The sequence below is a fragment of the Meriones unguiculatus genome, chromosome 2, assembly GCF_030254825.1.
Source record: "Meriones unguiculatus strain TT.TT164.6M chromosome 2, Bangor_MerUng_6.1, whole genome shotgun sequence".
NCBI lineage: Eukaryota > Metazoa > Chordata > Mammalia > Rodentia > Muridae > Meriones > Meriones unguiculatus.
In genome coordinates this window covers 129,739,646-129,765,614 of record NC_083350.1, presented here as the reverse complement: position 1 = coordinate 129,765,614, position 25,969 = coordinate 129,739,646, and the positions used below count along the sequence as shown (strand labels likewise).

The 25,969-nt window shown below is 46.9% G+C and overlaps 1 protein-coding gene across 2 annotated transcripts in view; it reads left to right on the top strand.

Annotated features, from left to right (window-relative positions):
- The window catches only part of Tbc1d30 (TBC1 domain family member 30), an 84,599-nt gene that overhangs the window by 54,644 nt on the left and 3,986 nt on the right, over nucleotides 1-25,969 (top strand). For both annotated transcript variants that reach the window (XM_021637861.2, XM_021637862.2), the window contains 6 exons: nucleotides 2,427-2,595; nucleotides 4,509-4,677; nucleotides 8,353-8,458; nucleotides 16,335-16,447; nucleotides 19,129-19,268; nucleotides 22,150-22,356. In XM_021637861.2, the coding sequence (XP_021493536.2) occupies nucleotides 2,427-2,595; nucleotides 4,509-4,677; nucleotides 8,353-8,458; nucleotides 16,335-16,447; nucleotides 19,129-19,268; nucleotides 22,150-22,356 (904 nt within the window). The remainder of the gene's footprint in view (nucleotides 1-2,426; nucleotides 2,596-4,508; nucleotides 4,678-8,352; nucleotides 8,459-16,334; nucleotides 16,448-19,128; nucleotides 19,269-22,149; nucleotides 22,357-25,969) is intronic.

Sequence of the window (25,969 nt, the reverse complement as noted above, 5' to 3'; positions counted from 1 at the left end):
AATTGGAGAAAGTGATTCAGATGGGAGGTGGGCTGGAGAGGTTTAGAGAAAGGTGTGCATATGCCAGTCAGAGCACAAAAGGGCTCAACAATGCCTGAGAAATTCGACACGGTAAAAGGCTGAACTGGAGCTTAGGGGTGGTGGAGCACAGCTATAACTCAAGTACGTGGGAAATGGGGGCAGGAGGATCAGGAGGGTTTTTATTATGCTTTTATCTTTATTTTATGTGCATTGGTATTTTGCCTACATGTATGTCTCTGTGAGGGTGTCAGATCCCCTGGAACTGGAGTTATAGATACCCGTGAGCTACCAGGTGATTGCTGGGAATTGAACCCAGGACCTCTGGAAGAGTAGCCAGTGCTCTTCACCACTGAGCCATCTCTCCAACCAGAGGATCTGGAGTTTATGGGCAGCCTTGGCTACGTAACAAGTTCAAAGTCAGATCCTGCTTAAAAAGAAAAACAAACCCAGTATGAGACAAAATAAGAAAGAAAGAAAATGAGTTCAGAGCATGCCGTGAGATGCCACACGCATGGTGATGTGTAGAGATGTGGAGACACCTCACCTGCAGAGGAGGGCTAGGTTCACGAGGGGACCTTCCCGGTGCCCAGGAAATCATTGCAGGTCTGTGTTTTTCCAGTAGCTATTTTAGCTTGAGTAAGCTAAATGACTAATCCGTAAAAATAAAAAGGCCATATTTTTTTTCTTTCTCAGCCCTTACCTCATTTTTCCTTTGAGGCTGTTTTGTTCAGCAGTATCTGTTAAAAACCAGAAATGCTCCCATTTCTTCTTCCTCTTCCTCATCTTACTTTATGGTATAAGACCTGACTTTTGGAACTCATGGGTAGACTAAGGGGGGCTGTCCCGTATGACTTAACATCAGAAGTTGAGGTGACCTTAGACTGAGAATTTTATTGTGTTGTAGAATTACTAGCATAGTTGGGGCTAGCGAGAGGGCTCAGTGAGTAAAAGAGTTGGGATCCCCAGAACTCACATAAAAGTTGGGTGGGTGTGGCAGCCTGCCCATCATTCCTCTGTGCTGGAGGCAGAATCAGGCAATCCCTAAGCAAACAGGCTAGGCGGACTAGGTCCGAGTTCAGCAAGAGACCCTGCCTCAATACAGGATGGGCAGTGATTGGAACAGGCACCCGGTGTCAGCCTGGGTCCTGTATACACACACCTTCCACGGGACCCCCATCACACATGCGTATGCCCAGAAAATAACTAATAGTGTAATTGGAGAAATGTTCTGTAATTTTAAAGAGACCATGATTTCTTAATAAAAACATGTTAGGCTGGGCTGCAGCTCAGTAGCAAAGATAATTGCCTAGGATATGGGAGGCCTAGTATAAGGGCCTCTGGTAGCCCTGGTGGTGGTGATATATGGCTTCGGTTCCCTGCTCAGTCAGTCAGTCAGTCAGTCAGTCACTCAGTGTATTTTCTCAGTACTACAGCACTTAGGGGAGAAGTGTAGCACCATGTGGATTTTGACCTTTCTTTTGTCCTTCATTGTTCGTCTCTCCCTGGCCCTTGCCCACCGGAGCCCTCTGCTCCACCAGGAATCTTCTAGGACCCGAAAAGTAGAAACTACCAGCCATGGGGGTGTGGGGAGAAGTGAGCCCTTGTCAGGGCTAAGAGAAAACCTCTTTTTTTGAAAATGGGGAGTTTTGTGGGACCCAGCGAAACAGCACTTCCCCAGCAGCACGCAGAGCTGGCTGTAGTTGTGGTCTTTCCTTTTTCTGGTGTCCTGGTGGGAGCATCACATAGCATTCAAGCTGGCTAGGAAAGGCAGAACTGACGCATGCCCTGTTGGGTCATTTGAGTGGCCTTTGACGTTTCAGAAATGGAAATACAAGCGCAGCAATCAGAAGAAAAGGGTAATTTGAGGAACATACATGACACGGCTGTGAGAGAAGCACCAATTTAAAAAGGCGGCAAGTGTGCAAACAAAACCTCTTTATGTTCTCTAAAGCCAGCGTCAGTCACTCTGATAGCCCCAGTGGCCACGAGTACGCCTGGCGGCCTGCCTCCGTGTGGGTGTTTTATGACAGGCCAGCCCTTGGGCTTTTCATATCCAGGCTGTAAAACCCAGGACATCCGGGAGCCAGGACGGAGGGTCTTGCTGAATGCAGGGCGCTTGTGCCTTCTCGTTTTCTCCACGAGGCTGACGGTTGCATAATCGCAGCCATATATGGGGTGAGCTCAGGTCTGGCAGCCCTTCTAGAAACTTCACAGCACAGCTGACTTTGGGTTACTTAGATAATTATGCCGCCCGCTCCTTTGCAGGGAGTGTAGGTGAGTCCAGAATTGGTTTCTGACGCACCGGGAGGCATGTGTGCTTTCATCTCTTGGGATGCGCTTTTTATTTTGGGCATGTTGGGATCCTGGTGGGTCTGAAACAGTCTTGTTATTTTTTTTTTTTTTAGATTATGATTTACCTGATTGATAAGGTACTCCCAGAGAGCTACTTTGTCAATAATCTTCGGGCACTGTCTGTGGATATGGCTGTCTTCAGGGACCTCTTGAGAATGAAGCTCCCGGAACTGTCTCAGCACCTTGATACTCTGCAGAAAACGGCAAACAAGGAGAGCGGAGGTAAGGACGACTCCTGGCTGCTCCATTCCCAAAAGCATTGGGCTTGCCAGGTTCCGCTGTGTGTACGAGTTTAAGCTCTGGATGGAAATGGGTCGCCAGGTACTTCCGTTGAAAGAGTGTAGCGCAATCAAACCTTCATTTCCAGAGAACAAATAGAAAATTGAAAATATGTAGGGCTGCGTGCTGCTGAAACGTCTACCAGACCTGGGCAGGTCGTCAGTTAAGACCTATCTCTGTGTTGGTTCCAGATCAACAGGGCATGGAGAGCGGCGCACACGTCCTCTCGTTCAGTTAAACCAAACTGGCGCCAGACCCGTAGGACTTCTTTAGAGCTGAGCCAGGGGTTCACTCTGGCATAGACCATGGCCTTGGCAGAAGCAAGAGAGGTGCTGGGTGTGTGTGGGGGAGTCACTGGCAGGTAGTGGGTGTCCTCCTGGCTCTACTGGGCCTACTTGGTACACTTCTGCAACTGTGTTCTCTCTGGACACCAGAGAGAACAGTCGGAGGTTTGCTGTTCTGTTAGTGGTCGCCGGTTGCTGTGGTGGGCTACACCTGCAGTCTGGCCTGATATGCACAGTTAAATGTGGAAGCACAGGGCTGTGGCTGCAGCCCAGGGATGATGCTTATCCAGTGTGTCCCAGGGTCCCACGTTTGATCCCTTGCACCACCAAAAAGAAAAAAAAAAAGTGAGATGAAATGAAATAAAATAACAGGGGACTCATTAAAGAATGCTGTTGTTTCTGAGCCAGGGTCTCACTGTCTATCCCATGCTGGCCTCAGGCTCAGCAGAAATCCTCCTGCCTCACTCATCTTGTTGGTGCTGAAATGACAAGTTTGTACCAACATGCACAGCTACGTTAAAGGGTTTTGAAGATCTAGTTGTTCCTAAAATACACCGGAGGTTTTAGAGACAGCTGAGCATCTGTAATGACTGTCTTGTGTGATCTGGTGGCAGTGGAACTCTGTATCTTCATGGTAGTGGAAGACACAGGCTATCGACATACATGTTTTTCTTCAAGTCCCTTTGCTCTTGACCATGAGGAGTAACCTTGGGTTCTAGTCTCTGGGAAAATATTTGTTCACAGGAGAAAAGAAAAAAATGAGTTCAGGCAAACTTTGTGTGTGTGTGTGTGTGCCCTGAGATAGTTGCACAATTGACAGTCATCGGAAGGATCAGTCTAAAAATCTAATAGACATTTATAGTCACTTGAAGTGGAAAGGAATGCTGAGCTTTTAATGAATTCGGAAATTTCAAAATGGGATGGGTCTGTTTTTAAAATTACATATCACTTAGTTTAAAATACCTTTACATTGAAAGTTGTTTAATAACTAAATATTTTGGAATTTTTTTCCCCACTTATTTTCTGTTTCATTTGATTGTGGTCTAGGAATTATACAACTATAGAGATAAGTAATTTATAATAAACAGTTTTAGCTCTAATCGCTGCAGCTGAATTAAAGTGGGAACTATAAGATTTTGAAAGTCTGCAGGTTTTTTGTTTTGTTTTGTTTTGTGTTTTTTTTGGGTGATACTTCTGGGCCTACACCCAGGGACTCGTAAGTGCAAGATGATCACCAGCCCTTGTATTTGAGGAAGTACAATCGATTGTTTTCACAGTGTTTTTGGTGAGGAAAACTTTCTCCTTAATTTTAAGCAGCCTTGAATAAGTAGAACCAGATCTAGTTCAGGTAAAAACTTCTGAAGTACGGCAGAGAATGAATGACTCTCATGTCTTGGAGCTTTCTATTAAAAATGTTTCTTCTTGAAACATGGGAGGGAAACGGGAAGAAAGAACGTTTGAGGAATACGAAGGAAGCAGCTGGGAGGCCACACAGTTGGGTGGGCATGGAAGAACGAGAGGGCGCCGTGCACCTCACGGATCTCTTTCTCAAGGACGTTTGATTCATTTCAGGTGGCTATGAGCCCCCGCTCACCAACGTCTTCACGATGCAGTGGTTCCTCACTCTCTTTGCCACGTGTCTCCCTAACCATACCGTTCTGAAGATCTGGGACTCGGTCTTCTTTGAAGGTTCAGAGATCATCCTGAGGGTGTCCCTGGCTATCTGGGCAAAACTGGGAGAGTAAGTGATTTTCTCTTCTGGCCTCTGCTGTTAGCTGGCTTTGGGGCTCTTCAGTGCAAAGAATTGACCCATATGTGTGTGAGAGAGAACGCTGTGACCTGTTAGCCTGTACAAACCTCAGCAGGCTCCTTGGTTTCTCCAGCAGGAAGGGGATGTATTCAAGGATGGGCAGGCTTCTTCCGGATGTCTTGCCTCAGTATCTGACCCCTGCCTCATCAGGAGCTTCCTGTACACTCTTGTGGAAGAGAAAAGGGGACTTAGCTATAGAAGAAGCTGCTCTATCTGCAAAGAAATAGGCAGGTTTCTTGCTTCATATCACAACTGGGATGATTTAATTTTCTTTTTTGAGATAGAGTTTCACCTAGCATAGGCTGGCTTCAGCTCACAATGGAGATTGACCTTTCACTCCTGGCTCCTCAACCTCTATCTCCCAGGTGCTGGGATTATGGGCATATACGTCATTACACCTGGCTCCTGGCTTATTTATGAATTTTTATTGTTTACCTTGTGACTTTAGAGTTGTGATAAAATTAAATGAGATTCCTGGCACAAAGTGTACCCACAGTTGTGCAGTCAGGAGAGTCACTAAGAACTCAGTCAGTTGTGCAATACAAGGTGCTCCCTTTCTACTCAGGAGGAATTCTTCAGATGTTAAAATCTGCCAGAACACAATACCAACCACCTTCCCCCCACCCTCCTTACCTGTAGCGGGCAAAAGGAGGGTATGTTTCTGCTCATTTATCGTCAGCTTTGGTAGCAGAGAAAGTTCCAGTGAGTCCGTATCCATGACAACATGCCAGAAAACTAATAAGCCGCTGGCAGTGTTTAGGTTTGAAGTTGCACTTGCTTATTTGTGTGTCTGCGCGTGTGTGTGTCTGCACAGTGCCATGCCCGTGTGTATTGGTTAGAAGACCAACCACTTGCAGGAGTCGGCTCTTGTCTTCTACCGTTTGGGTTCTGAGAACGAATCTCAGGCTGTCAGGCTTGGCAGCAGGCTTCTTTCCCCACTGCACTATCCTGCCTAGTCTGTTTTAGAAGTTTTTAGCTCACCTCTTCATTTATAACTTGTTTCTGGATAAAAGGGAAAGGACCAACAACCATCCGTTCAGGGGTTTACAGAAATCACTAAGCTCGTATTTGTAAGCATCAGACAGCTGTCTTCTTTTGCCTTTGCTTTACTGCGTAATGATTTCCAGCCAAGGCAACAAACTCACTTCTGTGACTTTTGCCGTGCCACTGACTTGTCCTTCCCTCTTTCTCAATATGCCCTTCTTTCTGCCCTCCTGTGGCGTTTCCAGCCTTCCCCACGCCGCAGGCATTCTGAGTGTGCTGCAGGAGAGCACAGGGCTGTCATTCCCTGTCAGTGATGGGGGGGCGGGGACAAAAGGGTGGGCCGAAGCGCAGAGTTTAATGACTTGCCTAAAACCACCATTTTAATGAGTGGGAGACACGGTTTTGAACCAAGGCATCCTGGCTCTAGCATTTGTGCTTTTCATTATGCAAATTCCTTGCTCAGAAATGGCTCCTGTTTGTGAATCCTAAGTGTTTCAGGGGTTTGGCGCATGATAATTATACATCTGTTCAGCTGGCGACTTGTGAGGAGCAAGGAAAGGCCACCAACGTCTATCTCAAGCTGACAGCGCCTGTCATTACATTAGGCAGTTTGAGTGTATTATCTCATTTGGTTCTCTCAATAACCCCGAAGAGAAGGGGAGATTATTCCTCCCTGTCTTTTCAAGTGAGAAAATTACCCTGTGAGGGTTCATTGACTCGTTTCCAGTCACCCAGCTAAGGAGAAGCTGAGCGGGGACTTGTGCCTGGAGCTCTGGACTCCGGTGCCTGTAATACTTCCCTGCAGACGTAACACTGGGAGAACGCCCATGGCGTGTAGGGAACCTGGGTCCGTGCATGACTAAAGAACACCTGTGCCTTCCGCTGTCGTCTGTGGGGCTCCTCACTTACCTTCTCTCCGCAGCCTGGAATTCCTTCCTTCACCCAGCCCACACCACAGCTCCCTTTGTCTGTCTTTCTCTTGTGACTTCTCCTATCGCCACACTCCCTCATCACCTTACGCTCAGCATACATCCTCCTGGCTCTCCCTAATTGTGCCCAAAGCTGCCAAGCCACCTCTAAACCAACCTTGCCAAGGGTGCAGCTGCTCCATCACTCCCTGTTGAAAACCCCTGGGTCACCTCCCCCTGAGGGGGAGCAGCTCTACCAGGCCACAGAAGAGGACAATGCAGCCACTTTTGACGAGAACTGATAGACTAAGATCAGAAAGGAGAGGAGAACCTCCCCTATCAGTGGACTTGGGGAGGGGCATGCATGCAGAAACGGGAGGGAGGGTGGGATCGGGAGGGGAGGAGGGAGGGGCGTATGGGGGGGATACAAAATTAATAAAGTGTAATTAATAAAAAAATTAAAAAAAAATTAAAAAAAAAAGAAAAGAAAAAAAGAAAACCCCTGGGTCACCTGTATCCTGAATGGCCCCAGAAGGCAGACAGGCCTTAGTGAACTGCTGTCTGCAGCTCCGGACCTTTGCCTCTCCCTGGCTCCCTCTGGCTGTGCAGTGACTCCACTCCCTAGAACATCAGTTGGCCTTAGGGAACAGCAGGAGTCTCCCCACTTCTCCATCAGGCCTTTGCAAGGCTTCTTCCTCCTTGGTAGCTACACACCATTTTAAAAAAATATGCATTTCCCTGCCTCTTACCCCAAGGTGAGAAGAACTGTTTTTCACATCCCCCTGCCCTGCTATATTTTGTCACAGCACTCCCTCCTGCTATTTCACTTTCTTATTTACACCGTGGTGCCGAGGGGATTTGAGCCTGAGGTTTTTCCCATTATATTTGTGCTCTGAATGGCTGTGTGAAAACCACCGGACATTAGGGCCTGTCAAAACATGCCTTATGGTTGGTGGGCAAATGGAATTATCCTACCACGCAGAAACCTTTGTAATAGATCAAGCGGGAACACCTAGAGCCCGCCGTTCCGTGTTATTCCTTTTCCTCCTCTTTAGAGGACATTAACATCTCACCAGTCTCAGAGGTGACAGCTACTTTCCTGAGAAGGAGTCAGCGAAGCATGTGAGAACAGTGTGCCAGGATGTAAAGTTCCCATACCCTTTTCAGCTCGGCTGTGGTTCGGATTCAGTCTATTCGTGATATCCCTGCAGATTAAGACCTGCTCATTTCCCACAGGGGATAATTGCTTTCAGTTCCCAATTTTGTGGTTCTGCTTCTGGTCACTGGTGTGCATTCTGACGAAGAGAATATATCACACAGGGAGAATAAAGAACCCTGTGGGGCTGTGAGGCTCGGAGAGCTGTAGAGAGAAGATAGGAACTCATTCTAGAATGACTGCCTGAAAATTACTTTTTGTTTTGTCTACACACACACACACACACACATTTTAATTCCATCTGGCTGTGTTACCCAGATTGGTCTTGAACCCTTGTGCTCAGTGACCCTCCTGAGTCAGCCTTCCTCATAACTGGCAGGACAGGAATACATGCCCATGCCCACCTTGCCCTTGGTGGCAGCAGACTGTATCTCGAGAATGAGGCAGGGCTTCGTACTGCCGTCGACGGCCTTGATGATAAGGCGTGGTGTTCTTGGGCCTGTCCTGCAGCACAGATGGCCCCATCAAGTCCCTCTTCTGCTCTCTTCTCTCGTCTAGGCAGATAGAATGTTGTGAAACGGCAGACGAGTTCTACAGCACCATGGGACGCCTTACCCAGGAGATGCTGGAGCATGACCTCCTGCAGAGCCACGAACTCATGCAGGTGAGGAGCAGTCTGGGACGGGAAACCCAGGGTCAAGGGAATGACAGCTGCTGACCTGACCTCCGACCCAGTCCTCTCGCTTGTTTTTTTTTCCCCCATTGATCAGAGTCTGTCTATAATCTGATAAGAACCTTTGTCCCAGGAGAAAGGAAGAAGTGAATGGCTGCTTGTTACCTAAAAATGCTTAGGTGTAACATAAAAAACAAACTGGGACAAAAAATCATCAGGCCTTTCTCGTGAATCTGATTCAGAGACTAAAAGAAGCCCCTCCCCTTTTATTGTTTGGTGTGTGTAAGTCCAGACATGTGCATATTGTGGCACACTTGTGGAGGTCAGAGGGCAACCCTCAAGAGTTGCTCCTCTCCTTCTGCTGAGAGTTCCAAGCTCGTCAGACCTGTGCGGCAAGCCCCTTACCTGCTGAACCATGTTGCTGGCCCCACTTCTGAGACTTGTTAAGGGGTGACGGATGGAGTAGTTATGAGGGGAAAGGAGTTACTAAATATGAAGTGGAGGTTAATCTGCGTCTTGGTTTATGTTCGACTGGTGGTATCACGTATTAATTACAAGCTTCAATGTGAGAGACTCGAGGGTTTGGTTATTTTTCTGGCATGTTTTTTGTTTGTTTGTTTTTTGTTTTTATTAGGTTCTGGGACTTCACTTTGTCCTTATTCCCCTCCAGTACTTTGGGCCCCTTGTAATCTTTCTGCCTCTCCCTCTTGTCCCTGATCTATTGTGGAATGTATCCAAGGCTGTCCTTGGGACTTGTTTTCTTTTCTTCTTTCTGTAATTTCTCTCTTCTTTCTCCCGGTTTCATGCTTATATTAGGTTACCAGCCTGTGGTCATTTTTGGTGCTGAGTTCAGTCATTTTGGTGCTGAGCAGCTGAGAGCAAGATTCAAGGCACTGACTTAGGGTTTCAGAAATGAGCATCGTTCCCCTACCCACTTCCTGACACCCCAGCTTCTGAGGAACTCTTTTTCCTGTCTGATTTATTGGGAACCCTCGTAGTCCTAATGTAACTTCCCAGGGCATTTGTATTTGAATGTCAGAGCTCTGTGAAATCTCCCTCTTCCTTCTTCCTGTCTCAAAAGAGGAAATGTTCTGTCTGACCTTGACACATGGGCTCTGATTCTAGCCTTTCTCATACATCCTGGTCATTGCTCTCCTCCCTGAGAGGGAAGTGTCATTTATCGAGCATTGTTCCATGATATAAGTCCCATGTCTGGCCTTTTCCATGCACAAAATCTTTTAAATCCTTGCTTGAAGCAGGATTTGGAGCCTACAGAACACCCCATTTGCTCGACTCCCTCCCTTCCAGGCAGGGTGTCTATCCATCCCCTTTGTACTCGATCCTCTTCATGTTGGGGTCACGTTGTTTTCCAGGCTTGACTGAATGCCTGGAAACACACCCCCTCCAGATGGCTGCCCTCCCTGTGCCATCTCCCTTCTCCTGACCTCATATATCTTCCTTCAGGACATCTCTGCCCTTCATGAAGTTTCCCTCATCATCTCAACTAGAGGCTCTCATTTCATGCTTTCCTTTGTGCCTCTCATGAGAGCTTTGACCTCGTTCTGCGGTTTCTAAGTCCGAATCTTATTTCCATGTAATGTTGCAAGTTGCTTGTGGACAGGGCCCGTGCTTAGCATTTTGTTCTTGACGAGCGATGCTCTGAAAGTTGATTAAATCATGAAGCAAGCATTTATTTGAGAGTCCATGGTCTGTGTTCTGCATTTTGTTTTATTTTATTTTTTTCAGTCAGCATTTGCTGAATTAAACAAAGCTCGTCCATGGGGGCCCGCCTCTAGTTTCTTGGGGGATGTAGTCTGCATTTTGCTGCCAGAGCGATCATCCTCTTCTTGCTTTGGTCACTTTGTTGTTACATTGTTCTACGGATTGGAACCTTCTGTGCATGTGTTGTGAGAATTTTCTCTCGGGGTGGGGTGGGGTGGGGGAGGTAGGCAGGCAACATCTGCCCCTCTCCTTACGAGGTTCCAACAGCAAACCAACGTTTGATTTAACCAAAGTTCACCTCAGTGGAACCAATGAGTTTGTAAGGCATACTTAGGGAGCACGGGTGAGGGGTTATGGGTAGAGCACAGGTGACCTTAAAGCAGCCGCTCCGGAAGGTATATGCCCAGCACGGATGAGGACCCTCCCACGGGTGTGTAGATACAGCGCCCTCTCCTCAAGTCCTTCTCCACTTTTGTGCCACGCCCTTCCCAAAGGTTCTGAGGCCACATGTAATTAGGTCAGAATTGCATACAGCTTGTTTGGAGGGATGGCCGGATACCCTCGTGACCCTCCCTGGCCTCTCCTCCTCCAAGAGAATGTCAGCAGTCAGCAAGGCCAGCTGGGATGATCTTCCACGAGCAGGAGCAGCCAAACTCCTGAAGACAGTGGCAGTTTAGGCAGTGTCTTTGTTGCTTTCTGTTGTTGGCGTGACAGAATCTTTCTGTGTAGCCCAGGCTGGCCACGAACTCCTGACCGTCTGCCACAGCCCTGAGCGCTGGCATGACAGGGCTGTGAAACCATAATCTGCTATCACTAACCGTTATAAATAAAATGTTCCGGTCTCAGGTTCTAGTCTCCGTATGAACTTCTCCAATATTGGTTGACTGCCCCTAAAAGTCAGGTCCTGTGCTTAGATACCGGAGGTGCATGTGGGAGGAGGTTGGGCTGTGCACGGAGTGTGTGTAGGGCTGAGAAGAGGAATTCATTCCCAGGCAGATGACGTTAGAAGATGTGCTCATGAGGAAATTAATGTGTGGCAGTTTTAGAGATGAATAGGAGTTGTTTAGCTCTGTGTGTGTGTGTGTGTGTGTGTGGTTGTATACACATGTTATGGCACATCCATGTGTTTTTTTTTGTGTGTGTGTGTGTGTGTTTTTTGTTAACTTGACACAGCTAGAGTCACTGGGGAAGAGAGAGCCTCAGTTGAGAAAATGCCTCCGTTAGATTGGCCTGCGTGTGTGTGTGTGTGTGTGTGTGTGAGCTTGCTTGTATGTTTTGCTGCAGCACACATGCGGAGCTCGGAGGAAGGTTGGCAGTTCTCTCCTTCTGCCGTGTGGGTCCTGGGGATTGAACTCAGGTCACCAGGCACTCTCACCAGCGGAGCCATCTTACCAGCCCCCGTGATTTTCTTCAATTGGCAGTATTAGATAGGGAGGTTGAGAAATGCCAGTGAAGTGCTGTATCTGGATCTCAGTAGATTCCGGACCACGTCGCTGGGAAATTCTTTGAGGACAATGGAGGGAGAATCAGGAGGCAGCTGTCACGTGCCGTGGAGCGGGCCCTGGCCTTCTACCCGCACTGCCCACTTCTCCCCGTCAGCGATGGGTTGGAAGTGTCAAGGGTGCTGACACTTGTTTCATAGAAAGGCAATGTTTGATTAATCAGTCCTGTTAAAATTGGAGCCATCTGCCCGACACTGCAGTGTATGCCCACAACTAGAAGTGTTTGGGCAGTGCCGCCGAGACCATGTGCTGCTGACATTCCAGAGGGCTTCCTGGGGGATGAGGAGGGGCATTGAGCTAAAGTATCTTTAAATTCCTTTCAAACTCTAAGATTCTATGTTTGGTACACGTGGACCCCAAGAGACGCAGTAAAAGGCCTCACTCGGAATCTGTTGCACATCTTTAGTCTGTGCGTTGGATGCCCGGAGCTGTCCACGTATCCAATGCCGTGGGGTGCTCATGCTTGCGGGGCAAATGTGACTTCAGACACGTGAGACCTTCACACATGTGGGTGTGTCCGTGTGAAGAAGGTTTGTGAGTGAGCTTGTTTCAGCGTGCCAGTGGCTGTTTGAGGTACCGACCACACACAAACAGATGAACAGAAGGAGAGAGCAGGGGAGCCTCAAGCCCAGAAGAGCAGAGTGTTTTCACCCGAGTGGCTTTGATGACGAGTGGCTTTGATGACGCACGGTTGGATGACGCACGGCCCAGGCAGGATGGGCTGTGGTTGGGGCCATGGAGCAGCTACTGCTCACCCCTCCCTTCGGAACGTCTTCCCAAGGCGGGGTCAGGGACACTCTGATTCCCTGTTAGGTAGGACATTGGCCTAAGTAAAGCACTGTGACTCCTCGGCTAGTGAGGATGCCTAGTGAGACACCTAGATTGATGTTTAAAGCAATTTCAAAATCCCTAATGTCAGTAGTTACATTTTTGGGGGGCTTGAAAACCTTTTTCTTTTAAACTTTTTATTTATTCTTTATGAATTCCACATCATGTACCCCAATGCCACTCATCTCCCTGTCCCCTTGTACCCATCCTCCATCCCTGCAACCTCTCCCCAAAAAGAAGAAGAAAAAAGCTCGTTGTGGAAGCTGTAGTGTGTCACAGTGTGTCCCACAGTGTATGCTTTTGTCCACACTTCTTTGCCTGCAGAAGTTCATTGCACGAGTCATTGGTCTGGTTCGAGGCCCCTGGCATGGCCACATTACAGACAGTGGAACCTCACGGGACTCCTTGTTGCCCTGTGTCATGGAGGTCCTGCAGCTTAGGATCTGTAGTATCGGCCCCTTCACGGGCTCCAGCAGTTTGTAGATGGGGTGGGTGTTAGGGTGGGTCAGTTCAAAGCCCTGGATCTGGGCCCGAGAGGTCAGTCTACCATCTGAGCTGGTCAGCCCACCAGCTCTCCCACACCCCACCTCTGGGCGTGTTCTCCTGCTCTGCCCCGGCTACCTCATTCAAAGCTGCAGTCAGCAAGGGGCAGAGCCAGCTCTCCCACTCTCATGACCTCTGGACCAGCTCCCCCATGCCTACGCCACCCAGGCCAGCTCTGCTGTGCTGCCCAGGTGAGGTACAGGCCCCGCTCTCCTGAGTGCTACAGCTGGTGAGGGGCAGGGACAACCCTCCTGTTCTCATGACCCCGGGGCCAGCTCTCCCGCCTGCTGCGGGTGTATGGGGGTAAATCTTTTAAAACAAAATATAAATGATGTGAATTTCGTAACTGTTTAAATCAAGTTTCTCAGTTTCTTAGTTGTTGAGACAAAAATCTACGCACGAATGACAAGGTCAGGTGATTCCTGGCTCAGCCCTGGGGTGATATTTGGTGTGTGTGGTGGTCAGACACAGTCGACTCCATTCTCCCTGACTGACATCTAAGACATTGTTGGGCCCAAAGTTAGGGTGCCAAGAATAGGGTTGCATGTGTCCCCACACTTTCAAAAGTCTGTGTGGGGCAAAGAGAGAATTTTGCCCTGGGAGTGGGCCAGCTGTTGTTTGTCTTTGCGAGCACAAACGTGAGAATTCATTATTAATACAATTCTATGACGCACTTCAGGCTTCAGTGTAGCATCACAAAACCGACACAAACACTTCCCAGGTTAAACCCCAAGCACCGGCCGGTGTACCCCTCCCTGGCTTTAACTATCCCCCTCCTGCTAGAGGGAGTTGTCATCCTGAGTTTTACAGCCTGCATTTTTCAGACTGAGCAAGGGAGCCCAGGAAGGTTGGGGACTGATGTCACCTCACACTTCATGCTAGTGGGAACCACAAGAAGCTTTCTGCGTCGTCTTCGGGTGTGGGAAGAGCTGTGTAGTGTTGCTAAATTTATCCCGAGTCTCAGCCTTGCGGATAATCAAGTATGTAGTGAGGCAGGCAGGATGAGGAGGCAGCTTCAAAAACAATGCTGGCGCTGCCCGTAGGCTCTGCGGCTTTGCACAGCAAGCACGAAGCACTGAAGAGAAGGGACTGTAGCCAGCGCTTGGTAAGGAATCTGGAATCAGTTTATAAAGTAGATAGGTAGACGGCATAAAGTTTAGGGGCAGTCAGATGGATAGGGGTATTAAAATTGCAGTGATATTTTTTCAGAGTGGCAAACTCCAGAGTGAGCCAGCAATACCAATCACGATTCATTCAGAGACATTTCCCCATTTCCTGTTTATGCAGCACCTCAGCTCTAGAGGAATAGTCATGCTGAAATGGAAAAAAAAAAGCTTAAAAATACTTTTCTAGAAAAAGATCGTCAGCATATATAGTTTGAAAAGATTTATTTATGTTTATTTTCATATGCCACTTGAACATAGTATGCTCACTATGCGCATGCCTGGGGCCCGTGGAGGCCAAAAGATGGTGCTGAGGCCTCTGGAACTGGAGTTGCACGCTGTTTCCAGCTGCCACGTAGGTACTAGGAACTGGGCCTCCGACCTTGCAGGAATGGCAGGTGCTTTAACTGCTGAGTCATCCTTCCAGCCTCTCCTCAGGGTATTTGATTGGCTTCTGCGAAGAAATGATAGTGTTATTAACGTACATTTGCTGGTGAGTGGAAACTGAAAGGTTGAATAAATGACTGTGGAGCAAAGAAATTTTAAGAGCAAGCGAGCCAGCAGGGTCCTTTTCTTCACGCTGATGGAAAGAAGCTGGTGTGAGCCCAAGTGCTCCGACCTCCACCCCACTCCCCTTTGTGGAAACAGGGCTTCTTTGTCTAGTCTTGCCTGTCCTATAACTCGCTCTGTAGACCAGGCTGGCCTGGAACACAGAGCTGTGCCTGCCTCTGCCTCCCCAGTGCTGGGGTTAAAGCACGCATGACCATACCTGGTTCCCATGCTGTTCCCTTGTTTTTCTCTATAGTCTTTTCTGGCAGCCTAGGCTTTGCCATTGTCTTCTCTTTTTCCTCTAAAAATAACAGCTAGCAGCCTGTGTGCAGTGACACATGCCTGTAATCCCAGGACTCAGTGAGGCAGAGTTAGGCAGATCACTGTGAGTTCAGGCCAGCCTGATCTACAAAGTGAGTCCAGGACAGCCAGGGCTACACAGAGAAACCCTGTCTCCAAAACAAAACAGAATTAGCTAGCAGTTTTCACTTAGAGCTCATCCACAGGCCTTTGAAAAGGTGGTCTCCTTGGGGTGAGACCACAGTGAGTCACAAGGTCACCCACAGAACTTAATTTAATTCAGAAAGCTGATATGCTGATACGCTCACGAAAGTTATCAAAACACTTAACAAGCCAGATCTTGGAGGGGCATGTGTGGGTTCTTTGGTGCAGATGTTACGGGAACTATCAACCCACCTCTCAGATGGCAAGACGATGCCGGGTGACCGGCTCTCCTTACCCACACTCCGCTTTGGAAGCTCAGCTGCCTGCAGCTGGCTGCTTTGTGGAGTCACATACTTGCGTTATCAGTACAGGTTGACTGCCCCTCATCTGAAGCTCTTGGCCTAGAAATGACTTAGATTTGTGGGATGTTTGCACGTATACAATGAGAAATCTTGGGTATGGAGTTCAAGTCTAATCACAAAATTTATTTACATGTTGAACGGTCTTCATTCGTGTAACTGAAGGTAGTACCGTACCATATTTTGAGTATATCCATGTTTTGTCTGTGAGCCATGTAATGGGTCAGATGTGGAATTGTTTTATTTATTTATTTATTTTTGGACAGGATGTTGGTGTTCTAAATGTTTCAGGTTTTGGAGTTGTTTTTTTTTTTTGTTTGTTTGTTTGTTTTTTTCCCCACCAAGGCTTAAAGATGATACCCAATCTGCAGCAATCCTGGTTTTATTTTAGTTTATTTAGATTTAGGATCTCATGTGGCCTCATGCTGGCCCAAAATGCACTACTTAGCCAAGGATGATGGTGAACTTCTGACCTCCTTGTTTTCCCTCCCGGGAGCAGGGGTCCACCATGTCATTATGCCATGTTTACGTGGTGCTGGGGGCTAACTCGGGGTGTCAGCTGTACCAGGCAAGCACTCTGCAGACTGGGCTACAGCCCCCTCTCCCTGCCTTACACTTCCGGCTTCCCCAGAAGCAGCAGTATCTGTCTCTTTGGCCTCAACCTGCTGGAACTTTAATGCCTTTAACACAGGGCTGATGAGAGTTGTTAGGTCACTGGTTGAAACTTGGCAATTTTCCTTTTGTTTTTTTTTTTTAGACTGTCTATTCCATGGCTCCGTTCCCTTTCCCACAGCTGGCAGAGCTGAGGGAAAAGTATACTTACAACATTACACCATTCCCAGCCACGGTTAAGCCTACTTCAGCTTCCGGGTAAGTTTAACATGGAAGATTTAATATCTTGATTTGTTTTTGTAAATTGATATTTATTAAGCCCTCAAATATATGCAAATTAACTTGGTACTTAAAATTTGAATGACTATTTCCCAAAGGTCTATAGACTTAGATTCAAGAGAGGTTTCCAAACAGGTTGGGTCATGAATGGAAGAAAAATGTAACAAACCTGCAACTAATTTAAAGCTGTAAAATACTTAAAATCTCAGTAATTTAAACAGTGTGAAACTGGTATGCCAATCAGTGAATGAGCTGATTTAGAATACTCTCTATAAAGGCCAGAAAGTCACTCACTCACACATACCCAGAACACACATGTACATACAGAACACACACATATACACACATAATATAGAACATGCAATCACACAGAACACACACACAGGAACATCCAGAACCCACAGAACACACACACACACACACACACACACACACACAAAATTGGTAGAGAAAATCAATGGCCATGACCCAGTGAAATACAATTAGGAAAGAGTTGCACCTCACACCCATATCTGGATGAATAATTCCATGTGGATGAAAACGTTAAGCGGCAAAATAAGAAAGATAGAAAGAAATAAAAGAAATACTTAGCAGAAGAAAGAATTCTTTTACTTCTTTGGATCGGTGGAAGAACTTAGTACCTGACTGAAATGGAGAATAAAGGGGAAAGTATTAGATTGAAGTGCAGTAAAATCATCTCCTGCGAGACATAAACCAAAAGAGAACAGGCCCTCCCTAACCAGACTCAACAACATTTTTAACTTCGACAAAATGAGACTGATCTCTCTAGATACACGGAGTTTTTAAAAATTAGTGGGAGATGGCCACCGTGCCAGTCAAAGGATGTGGACAAGCTGGTAAGGCAAGAGCATTGGCACTGAGAGAAACGCAGCTTAAAACGAGAGATGCTGTCCTGTTTGCTGGTCTGCCGTCACCTCTCAGAAGGGCGCAAACTCCCGTTTGCCAGTGCCCTCCCTTGGTGAGGCTGTGAAGACACTTCTGCTAAGAAAATGGAATTCCATTTCATGTTCAGTGCATGTACACATGTGGAGTATTTGAACTGGGTTAAGATAGCTCTTTAAAAATACATTTTTATTTACTCTGTGAGGATTCCCCCCCCCACGTACATTTTAATTGCATCCACCTCTCACTCTCTCCTCCACCTCCCCTGGAGCCCACCAAAATTCCCCTCCCAATTTGATGGCCTCTCTCTTTTGCAGAACCCTTGAGTTTAACTAGTGCTGCCTTATATGCTCACGGGCGCGGGGCCAAGAAGCTGAGCATTGGCAACCGACCAGGGGTTACATACCCAAGGAAGAATGGCTCTCTGTTCCCCGGCACCACTAACAGCCACTGGCTCCTTGGCAAAGGGCAGGGCACCTCATGAGCTCCTCTCCCATCTATGCTGGGACTTGACTAGCTTGACCTCACGCATGTCCTGAGCAGGTGACCACACTCCCTGTGGATGTCATGGGCATGTCATGTCCAGAAGACAACACTTCACAGCCCTCCCCCGGCCCCAAGCTCTTACATGTTCCCCGTCTTTTGAGGTGTTCTCTGGGCCTCGGGAGGGAGAGGAGCCAACTGAAAGATCTCATTTAGGTCTGAGCACTCAAAACTTAGTCATTCTAAGCACTTGGAACAGTTGTGAGTCTGTGTGCTAACTGCTGCCCACAGCAGCCGCGCCTGAGAACAGGCTTTGACCAGACTTATGCTCCCAGGCAGGAATGCCCTCCCGTGGAGCAGGTTTCAGGTCCTCTCAGAAAACAGTTGGCTACTCCCCCAACAGTCATGCTACTTTTGGGCATATCTTGCTGGCAGTTTGGTACTGTGGCACACAGGGTCCACCACTGGATAAGATCATTGATGAAGACAGATATTCCTATACATTATTCATTAGAGCTTACTCAGGCTTTGTGACGATCTGGCATTATTTGCTCCAAATACTTATGTGTGTGTGTGTGCTTTTACTCAGAGATTCTCTATATGATTTTCCCCATAGATTTATTTCTACACGTGCAGAAACAAATTACAGTTTTTATACTAGTATAATACTGGAAACCACTCAGGTGGGCCTCCTTAGCAGCCTCTCTCTTTAGCATGGGCAGTGTAGATTTAATACAGCTGTGAAAAGGGTGAAGGACCCTTTATAAGAATATTGAAGTCTTTTATGTGATGAAAGGCAAGATGCGGGGGGGATATATGTATATTCTCAGATTTATATAAAACTCTAAGTTATGTCTACTTATCTGTACATAGATAACCAGAGAATAGAAAAGAAACTGGTAACAAAGTTGACCTATGGCAATTAGATGGGGCAAGAACCAGGAAAAAAAATTGTCAAGAAGCACAGGAAACTTACAAATCTCTCTCTCTCTCTGTCTGTCTCTCTCTCAGCACACATACACATGTTTAAAGCCTGTGACTATTCCTTTAAAAAAATTGTTTTTGCTGGGTGTGGTGGTACACGCCTATAATCCCAGCACTCAGAGAGGCAGAGGTAGAGGCAGAGGCAGGCGGATCACTGAGTTTTAGGCCAGCCTGGTCTACAGAGTGAGTCCAGGATAGCCAAGGCTACACAGAGAAACCCTGTCTCAAAGTACCAAAAAAAAAAAAAAGTTGTTTTCACTATTTCTTTTTCTTCCTTTATATTTTCCAAGGCGACACAGTAAGGCCAGAGATAGTGATGAAGAGAATGACCCAGATGATGAGGATGCTGTTGCTAGTGCTGTGGGGTGCCTTGGACCGTTCAGTGGGCTCCTGGCACCTGAACTGCAGAAGTACCAAAAGCAGATTAAAGGTAAAGAGGGGCCCACATTCAGATCATGACGCAGTGCTGGTTCACTCAGACGAGGGCATGATTACTGTGTCCTGGAGATGCCTAAGTGATTCTCTGGCTGGTTGGGGCCCAGCATTCAGAGCCTTTATCAAAACATCTTCTCCATGGCTTTGTCTTTAGCAGGATATGCCTGCATCTCATGTCACACACAGTAGTACCCCTTTCATTTCCTGTATGGTGTAACTCTGGCTTCGCTTGTTGGTCTTCAGCTTTGGCTGCTTGCTTCCTTAGAGTAGCCTGGGGTCTAATTCAGTTCACATAGACCTTTCTATGAATCCACCCTAATGTGTTGTGATTTGGTGTTGTCTCTCTTAAATGTGGCTCTGTGCATCAGTGGCCACACTCTAGTGCCCTTGCAGAAGTGACTTCCTGTGGGCTGGACAGTCTTAAAGAGCTTTTAGAAGCAACCTGTAGTTTCCCCCTGTGTCCTTTCCCATCTTGGGTGGCAGCTATATCTTGACTATTTATTTAATCTACCCCATCTAAATAAGAGGTCAAGTCTCTGGTCCAAAGAGACATTTGTTAAATGGCAGACACATAGGCCCCTCTGTCGCTCCCTGTTGACTTTACCGTCTTGAGATTATTGAGCGTCTTGTCACTTCTTTGTTTATTATTAAAAAGTGGGCGTGGTGGCTGCCACCGTTGCTTTTTGGTTGTGATAGTGCTGAGTGTTTTACCGAAGCCTGGACTCCTTTTGAGCTTGGTTGCAGCAATCTTTGCCTCAGTTACCATTCTATTGCTCTGATGAGACACCATGACCAGGGCAGCTCATGAGGAAAGAGTTTATTTCAGGATGACAATGTCAGAGGGTGCGTCCATGATGGTCATGGCAGGGAGCAGCATGGCGGCAGGCAGCCAGGCACGGTGCCGGAGCAGTAGCTGAGAGCATACATCATAAGACAGCTACAAGGCAGAGAGAGCACATGGGAAACGATGTGTCTTTTGAAAGCTCAGAGTCCCGCCACCAGAGATCCATATTCTCCTTACTTTCTCTATGCTTTCTGTCTAATCCTTCTGAGGTAGCTCTGCCAGCAGGGGACCAATTATTCAAACATACGAGCCTGTGAGGCCATTGCCAACCAAACCACCACAGTCTCACACACCCAAGTGCTGGGATGGCAGGCAGGTACCACCATGCTGGGCTTATAGGGTACCAAGGATTGACCCAAGGGCTTTGTGCATGCTAGGCAGACACCAAACCAGCCGAGCGACAAGCTCAGCTTCACTTTGAGTTTTAACATATATAAAGTGCCTATCACGGGACATCTTGGTACTGAGTTCATGGACAGAAATTCATTGAATTGTACTGACTACGGGTCTGGTTAATTATGGTGTATGGTGTTTTTAGTTATTTGCATTTTTTAAAGTAATAACGTTTATAACATTTTTTTTAAAAGTTTCATTGGGGGAAACAGGCTGGGCTCTCACTGCTTTGTGTATGACCATGATATGTACTGTCCTCTCATCTTTTAAGACAACCTTTGGATATCCGAGCCCAACAAGATTCCTCTTGATTTCTGAGATGCCCTCTACTCCCTTTGTTGTCTGAATTTTAGCCCTTTTTTTAAAAAAACATGGAATCAATTGTTAATGTTAATTTTTAAAAATCTATCATTACTTTGATGTATAACTTTTTTTGATGTATAACTTTTATTGGCCCTTTTTACTTTAAAGATTTATCTTATCCATGTGTGTGAATGTGTGTGTTTGAGTGCCCGTGAACACGGGTGTGCGGATGCCTGTGTACACAGAGGCCAGAAAAGGGGTGTCAGATCACTGGAGCTGGAGTTCCAGGTATCTGTGGGTCACTGAGACACATACATGTGTTCTGAGGTCTGAACTCTGGTCCTTATAATCGCACAGCAAGTACTGCTAACCACTGAGCCATTCCCCTGCCTCAGTGCTGAGCCTATGGTTTTGGCCTATGATTAGTTTTTTTTTTTTTTTTCCTGTGTGATTTTAGACTGGGTTAGTCATCACTTTCTCATAAATAGTCCTCCTCAGTGATTTTGTTCAACCTAGTCATTCTTTCAGTTTTTTCTATTTAGAGAAGTGATTTCAGTTAACAAATGAAATAAATTCATCAGATGCTCAGATTTTCCCTGGAGACATTCCCAGCAGATAATAGCACAGAGGAAATCTCTGTCTCTCTTTGATTGGTTCCCAGGCTCTGTTTTATGTATTGCTTTAGAGAAGCCTGGTTTTGGCTCCAATGATCTAGGCAGCCTGAGTGCACACGCTTACCAGAGCAAGGGTTTCTCTTTTGTGGGAGTGATCTTGATTTTACTGAAGGGACATTTACTGAAGGGAACTGTAGATGTCACAGGGTCAGGAACCATATCAAACACACCATCCATGACAGACAATCAGAAAATGCTTATTAAATGTGTGAAAGGATTTGTTTCTCATGGCACAGTGCTCCGAAGTCTCATGTATTTATAAAAGGTGTTACTTTTTGAAAACACAACGAAAATGTCCTGGTGGGGGTCTACAAATGGTTAAGCTTGTCCCTGTTCTCACATAGATTTAAGAAGGTCCACACAGTGATTACCATGGGACATCTTGGGACTGCATTCTTCTGAGGGATTTTTAGAAAGTGGCACCGACATATACCCGGAGATAGCTGATCTTATGTCTACATGACAAAGAAAGTGCCCGCAAAGTCAGTGAGGCACAGAGCTCATTTCAGGCCACAGGCTCATTAGGGAACACAGGAGCGAATCGAAGCAGTTTTCTGGTTTTGAGTTTCTTGGAGCTTAAGGCACAACCTGGATGTAGGGTAATTTGTTCCCTTTTGCTCGGCTTCCTCTCTGCTGACCTTGAGTTCCTTGCCTGCATGCAGAGGTGAGTGAGGAGCAGACCCTGAGATCAAACAACATCGCAGAGCTGACCCCGGGCGCCATCAATTCCTGTCGGAGTGAGTACCACGCGGCCTTCAACAGCATGATGATGGAGCGGATGACCACCGACATCAACGCACTGAAGCGGCAGTACTCCCGGATTAAGAAGAAGCAGCAGCAGCAGGTTCATCAGGTGTACATAAGGGCAGGTAATGGGCCTCTGTGATTAGTGGGAACTCCAACCCAGAGTGTGCAGTGACCCTGGGACAGCCTCAGACTTCTCACTGCTGTGACAGAAACCCGGCACAAGCCAAGTAAGGGATTACCTTGTCTCATACGACAGCTTGCAGTTAGTCAGGGAGGGGAAATCGGGGTGGCTGTAGCAGGGAAGCAGGGGCATGAAGCAGCTGTCACAGAGAGATGAAAGCCAACAGTCAGCTGACCTCCTCCTTCCTCTGCTTTTATTCCATCTAAGACCCCAACCCCTGGGATGGTGCTACTCACGCCCAGGCAGCCTCTCCTCTCCTGGGGGAACCTCTCCTCTCCTCAGGGAGCCTCTGTTCTCCTCAGGGAGCCTCTAGACACCCTCACAGATATGCCTGGAGGTGTGTCTCCTGGGTGACTCCACGTCTAGTTGACTGCAAAGACTAACCATCGAGCTCTTGTATCCATAAGCCAGCTGGTGTTGGGTAGTAACGCAGTTAGAACCTCATTTTCAACTTTATTTTATCAGGGTCTAAAGAAGAAAAGGACCTTGGGCTTTTTTTAGGTCCCGAGGAACAGTCTGTGGATGGTAGTATGTCCCATTTACTATGTGTGCTCGTTGAGAAGGATTCACAAATGATTAAAATGTTGCTGATCGACGCAATCCTTGGACTTGAGAAAGTTTAAAAATTCACGCTCATGGACTGGTGAGACGGCACAGAGGGTAGGAGTTCAGTCCTGAGTTCAGTCCCCAGATACTGCAGGGGAGTGACTCCGGAAGCTGCCTCTCGGTCTTCACGTGTGTGCAGTGGTCCACATATGCCCCATTCTCGTGTGAGTATACACATGCAAACAAATAAGCTATAAGACATCTGAGCGTTTGAAAATGGAATTTAGTCACCTGTGCATTCAGACGTTAAGTCAGGAAGATGGGAGAGGGAAAAATGAAATCTGTGTCTCACCGGTAAAATGGCTCCTACTGTCCCAGGAGAGCACTGAGAACAGCAGTCATTTGGTAAAAACACTCTTTTCCAAGGATTGCCGAACCTCTTTTTCCCTTTTCTAATCTCCCAAATCACCGTGAACAATCCACTTTACTGGTTAACATACGCTGATCTGGGAGTGGGCCTCCTGTCCCTAATGAAAATGTTGTCTGTCCAGAGTTCACAGAGACATAAATTTGGTGTATGGCTTCTGAGCATGTGACTGATCTTGGACAGAAACTGAATTCACCATCAGAAAAAAAAAAAAATAGGGAAATGGATCTCACTCCACTTTGAATCATCAAGAAAGCAATCTTGAATAAACTCACAGACACAACATTTTAACTTTTAAAACACTGACCCATACGTTTCCTTGCTTTGTCTTTAAATCTCTGAGGAAAGGTTAATGTTGGTCCAGGATTTCAGCAGCTGTGAGTGGGCAGGCCAGGGTGAGAGTCGGGGCATTTTGATCTTCCGTGTAGTCCTTTTTCAAGAACATTTTCGAGGGGACAGTGAATAATTGCTGCTGGGTTTCAGGTTGGTCCAGAGCCTGGTACTTTAGCCAGGGATCAGCTAACTAAGGTCTGCAGACCAAATCCCACCTGATGCTGTTTGCATAGTTTGTTTGTTTTTTTTAAATAAAGTTTTATCGGAACACAGACACACCCAATTATTTACTCCTTGTTTAAGGCTGCTTCTCTGCTACAGTGGTTAAAAGATTTAATGTCTAGAAAGTTTGCTGACCCCTTCTCTAGAACTCCTGTGGTTCTCTTTAAATATGGGGCGAGCTTGTTGCTCAGACACAAACTTACAGAACATTGTCTCTTTAATTTTAGGGTGTGTGTAAACTCTTTAGAGATTGGCTAAAACTTAGACGGTGTTTCAGCAAGTTTGCTGACAGATGATGCTTCGGCCCCTGGGTGGGGCTTGGACTTTGACTCGTAAGCTTTTAGGGGAGGTGGCAGAAGATGAAATTAGCTATGTGAGTTATCTCTAACTCACAGCAAAAGACCTCAGCTTCTGAGAATGGAAGATAATATGGATAATACCAGATTCCCAGGGTAGGGGAGACCCAGGGTCCCAGATTCCCAGGGCAGGGAGAACAAAACGTCAAGCTCTTTAAGACCTGAGAGCTTCTGTTTATTTCGGGAGATTAGGAGAAATGTTATTTGCAGAGAACACACTGGAGAGCACCGTGAGACTAAGAAGGAACTCAGGGACAGTAGTAAAGATTTGGACAGATCGTTGAAAGAACTGAATGAGGGAAAAGGAGGAAAGATTATTTGGTGACATCAAGGTCCCGATGGAATTAGAAGTCATGAACTCGAAGGCTAAGGTTTGGAAAAGAGAATGTGAATCTCGGGTCTGAGGTTGGAGTTTCTCTGGGATCGTGATACAGGGATAGGAATGCTGGGATGTGGCTGTGAGTGTGGCTTTGGTTCAACTCAGTGGCACACATCTGAAGCCCTTGGTATGTGAATTAAGGATGGATGAGGGGCATGAGAAACTAGAGCTACCAGGGGGCAGGAGTCCACCAGCAAATTTAGTCTGGGGGCCTGAGATGTTGAAGAGTCAAAGAGGAATATGAAATGTGTGTGTGTGTGTGTGTGTGTGTGTGTGTGTGTTGGTGTATATTGGTGGTGGTAAGGTTCAGGATGGAGCAGTGGAGGTGGAGGAACCATGAGAATGGGCAGTGGGCAGGTCAGCCACGAGAAGAGTAAATTGGCTGAGGGAGATGGTGGCATACGAGGTGGAGACATCGATAATGTTTTGAGGCAGACTTAGGCGTGAGCAGAGGCTGAGTGATGAGGGTTGAGAAGGGAAGTCATCTGGATGGCACAGATATCAGGGAGGAAGAGGACTTTCCAAAGATGGAGGGACTTCACGGGGCTTCTGGCCACGGCCTCATTTCTGGGGCTCGTGGTGTTACGTGCCATCGCATAAACTGGAATCTGGCCACAGCCTCCGGAGGACGCCAGCAGGGCCGTCAGAGCCCTCAGAACATTGCTCCTCTAATTGTCTTTCAACTTCCAAAGCCCAGTGAGCCAAGGAGAGGGTTTCATCCTTAGGGCCAGGCAGTGAGCATTATCCCACAGTTTATGACCTCTGGGCATATCTTCCGCACTGTGGAGTGTGCTCTTCTCCTCTCACGATCTGACAACTCAAAACTCATGTTGTTAGAGTTTGTTGCCTTTAATATTTTTCAGAGATTTTCTAGATAGCCTGACCTCTAAGGCAGCTTTTCAGAGTTAGAAACTGTAAAATTCTCTATTGAACCTGCACTTTTGTTAGAAATGAAAGATGTCATCAGAGTCCCTATTCCTTTTTAGGTCTGTGTTAGACTTTTCTTTCTTTTTTCTCACCCTTCCTTCCTTCCTTCCTTCCTTCCTTCCTTCCTTCCTTCCTTCCTTCCTTCCTCTCATCCTTGCCTCTTTCTTCCCTCCCTCCCTCCCTCCCTTCTTTCTTTCTTTCTTTTTTTCTTTCTCATTTTTTTGAGACAGGGTTTCTCTGTGTAGCATTGGCCATCCTGGACTCCTTTAGTAAACCAGGCTGGTCTGGAACTCACAGAGATCTTTCTGCCTCTGTCTCCCCGAGTACTGGAATTACAGGCGTGCGCCACCCTGCCCCGTTCTGT